Below are 3,759 nucleotides of genomic sequence, written 5' to 3'. Positions count from 1 at the left end.
ATGCTCATTTTACACATGCAGGTAAAACTTTAAGCTTCTAATACTGCTGTCAGGAAAACTTAATTTTCCCAAGAACCAAACAAATCACTACAGCAACAAATCTATAGGTTCTCTCTTAAAATTAAATCCCATGAAAGGAGGTCAAGTCTGATATTTTTCCCTCAAACTAGACCTTTGCTGATAGAAAATCTCCACATATTTTAAAATCAGTTATGCAATGCGTGTACCTTTATCTGACAATGAAACCGATTTATAGAATCTGAACAGGCCACTGCGAGTTCTTTTCTCCAATGAGAGAAAGATGTGGTAAAACCAGATGGTTTGAAGAAAAACAGTCAACAGTTCATGCTTTGAATTTTATTGCTGACTGGCAGATCTGATCTACATGAATTCATTCACGAAGCTGTTAACCGTCCCCTCAGGGGTGTCTTCCACAGACTTTCCATGACAGAAAGAGGGCAGAGTGAGGAGGTCAGGATCCTTGACTTCAGGCTCAATGTCCGTGAGGCTGAAAAATAAAAGTAGAAATTACATGGAAATTTGGTAAAGTTACCTATTACATCCTGTTTATAGATGCCCATAAAAACCACTCGAAACTAACCCGAAGAGGAATGATGTGGTATCAGTGAAATAGAAAGTGGACACTGGCAAACATCCCATGGTTGCAGACGTCCAATAGGAAGCTGACAGGAACCAGAAAACACATTTGTTTTTCACTGAATTGATAAGGTTGTATGGAAACGGGTCTTTTTTGCATCCAACCCACCTTTAGTATTGGGCAGGTCCCCGCCCCAAACATTGATCTTCAGCCTCTCGTCTTCAACAGAAGAGCTCCCCATGGTCATTGCCGTGTAAAACTTTGCATCATTGGGAATATCAAGAGGATGCCATGATATGTGAAGCTTGTTCTTCGTACAGCTCTGGGTTTTACCGTCAATCTCATAAAAGATATCCTGTGTGGGGGTTAGGGGGTTAGGAGGGTTACGGACACATTCACTTCAAATAAAAATAACAATGTGATCTTCCTTAAAACTGAGAATAAAAGAACAAGTTACCTCCTTGAAAAACATCAGCAGGTCCAGACCACGTGAGGAATCTGTGGGATGGCTCTCGTTGGATGTGAACCTTAGTTTCTCGCCCACTGAATCGTAAGTAAAGGCACCGACTGCTCTTGTTTCACCCTTTGTGGTGATCTTATAATTCAAAGCAGAAAATTAAGCCGTCTGAAATTCCTTTCTTTTAAATTACAATACAGATAAAGACTCACCACATTCATTAATCCAGTCATGTTCGGCGAATCTGAAAGAAAAGAAAAGATGATTCCACGCCCAAACCACATGGGGAAATTTAAGAAATCAACTTTTAACAGCATTAATAAAACAAAACGCATCTAATAAGAACACAAAATACTTGAGAGATTTAACAGAAGTGTGGAGTATCTTACGACAAGGCTGGTGGTGGTGGTGGTGGTCCGCACTGCTGATGGCGGTCAGACACGCCAAGACCAATAACACGACAAACATTTTCCTGATCAAACACCGATGGCAATAAGCAGGAAACCAAGAACACATTTATGCATCTGAACCACCACCTGCTTTTATACAACCAGTATGATGCTTGCACAAAGTAGACCCCACCTCCGTCCCGGACTTCAAACACTTTTAACATATAAACCTCTGACTCTGCAGGTAGGAGGGTGACCCCAATGATGACATGTTTCGGCTATCTTCTCTGTTATGTTTGTGCAGCTGTTGTTGCCCTGTGTTTTAAGACTTGCTGCCTTCAAGCTCCCATCATTAGAGTGAGCATGAATTCAAAGGGGAATGAAAGTTCATGTGAGGTATCGTGTGAAAAAACGATTTCAACTATACAGTCCAGTTTAATAAACGAAGAGATCAATGGATTTTACCCAGCCGGCACTTTATTTACTTTGCAAAGTAAATGAGAACCAGCAGAGATGGCAAAAGTACTCACTTTCCGTACTTGAGTAAAAGTACGGATACTTGTATTAAAAAATACTCTGGTAAAAGTGGAAGTACTGATTAAACTTCTTTACTCAAGTAAAAGTAACAAAGTACAGGCTTGTAAATGTACTTAAAGTATAAAAGTAAAAGTAGAAACCACTTTTTTCATGCCGTTGCCTACATTTTAAATGGATGTCTGCCAATAGGACTAGATCTCCGTTGTGTTCATTTTCAATCATCTCGTCGTCCATGCTACTATGCTAACGCCACCGCCACCAAGCTGCAATGATTTGCCGCGAATGAAGACCGCCGAATCTGTTGATTCATCTTGTAGTGGTGCGTCAAATGCAACGTAGATTCCCATCCAATTAGATTGAATTTTGTATTGATGACGTGAAAAATAATAACGGTAACTCCATTGAAATGATTCTAAACTAAAGTAGCAAGCCAATTTTTTTTTAAATGTAAGGAGTAGAAAGTACAGATATTTGTGTAAAAATGTAAGGAGTAGAAGTAAAATGTCGCCATAAAAATAAGTAGTAAAGTAAAGTATCAAAAAATCTCAGAAAAATCTACTTGAGTACAGTAACGAAGTATTTGTACTTCGTTACTTCACATCTCTGGAACCAGACATTCACAATGTCACACCAGCACGATGGTCTGCCCTGTTCAGTCTTTGACAGTCATTCCCTTACTTATAAGAAAGAGTCAAAAGAAATTACAGACACTTTAGTTACACACTAACATGTTATGAATAGACCTTAAGAAAGTATTTGGTTTACTATGGGAGTAGGTATGTGATGTATATACAACACTCAGCGAGGTATTTTGTGGCCTTGCAGGTAAAATAAACGGAATTTAAAACATTTTTCTAGAGAGAAAATAGCATACATCAATATACGAAGGAAGAAATTAATAGAATTTGAAATATTTCAACAACAGAGGTAAAGGCAAGGTTTCTCTGGTGAAAACTCCACCAGCTGCCTCTGATTGGATTAAATACAAGGGTTTAAAGGTCCCATATTATGCTACATTTTCAAATAAATGATGTGGCGCTTTTTCAAATTAAGAGACTTGACCAAAGTACTTCACACTACATACAGTCATTTACACACTTATGATGGCAAAGAGGGGAGTGGCGGCCTAGGTGGTTAAGGCATAGGGCTTTGGGGATGGGTTAACTGCAGAGAAGTAATTTCCCTCTGGGATTATTAGAGTATATATAAAAAATACATTGTAGTTGCCCTGGGGCACTGGTGGTGGCATACACTGGCACCACCGTGCCCTCTGATGTAGGTGAAGTGTCTTGTCCAAGGATACAACAACACTAAATGCCAGAGTCTGGACTTGAACCGTCAACCTTTTGATTTCAGGGCAAACACCTACATCCACGCCACTGTCGACCCGACTAAAACATTTTTAACAATGAGCCCCCAGAGCATGTTTTTTGCCGTTTTGGTAAAACTCTTCATTCAGCACTCTTCTAAACAAGCTGTTTGGACTTTTCACATCCCCGTCCCCTTTACTGCCGCACCCTCATAACCCGCTTTCATGACAACCAGTTAGAATTTGTAATGAAGTAGCTAGGACTAGGAGGCAGGATGCATCCTTGTGGCAATTCAGATAGCATAAGGACCTCCTTAGATTCTTAGCTTCTGCTAAGAGCTATATGGTTTCCTACTATCGATTTGCGTGAAAGAAGACACAGCCCTCCAGAGTTTTACAAAAATACATTTCATTACGTCTACTTTGTCCAACACAGTCTAATGTCCTAACCTTCATATGTTTTGGGAAA

At 39.7% G+C, this 3,759-nt stretch overlaps 1 protein-coding gene across 1 annotated transcript; it reads right to left on the bottom strand.

The window, feature by feature from the left end:
* Nucleotides 1–350: 350 nt before the first annotated feature.
* Nucleotides 351–1,298, bottom strand: LOC107101002 (ependymin-1-like). Its single transcript, XM_015399731.1, has 5 exons — nt 1,268–1,298; nt 1,056–1,193; nt 767–953; nt 602–683; nt 351–508 (listed from the first exon to the last, which is right to left on the bottom strand). Exons 1-5 carry the CDS (start codon nt 1,286–1,288, stop codon nt 382–384), a joined length of 555 nt encoding a protein of 184 aa, XP_015255217.1. The 5' UTR covers nt 1,289–1,298; the 3' UTR covers nt 351–381.
* Nucleotides 1,299–3,759: the final 2,461 nt, after the last annotated feature.

This window comes from Cyprinodon variegatus, unplaced genomic scaffold (assembly GCF_000732505.1).
Source record: "Cyprinodon variegatus isolate N-32 unplaced genomic scaffold, C_variegatus-1.0 Scaffold1044, whole genome shotgun sequence".
Taxonomy (NCBI): Eukaryota; Metazoa; Chordata; class Actinopteri; order Cyprinodontiformes; family Cyprinodontidae; genus Cyprinodon; species Cyprinodon variegatus.
Note: the sequence above shows the minus strand (reverse complement) of the source record. Positions and strands in the feature narration are given on the sequence as shown.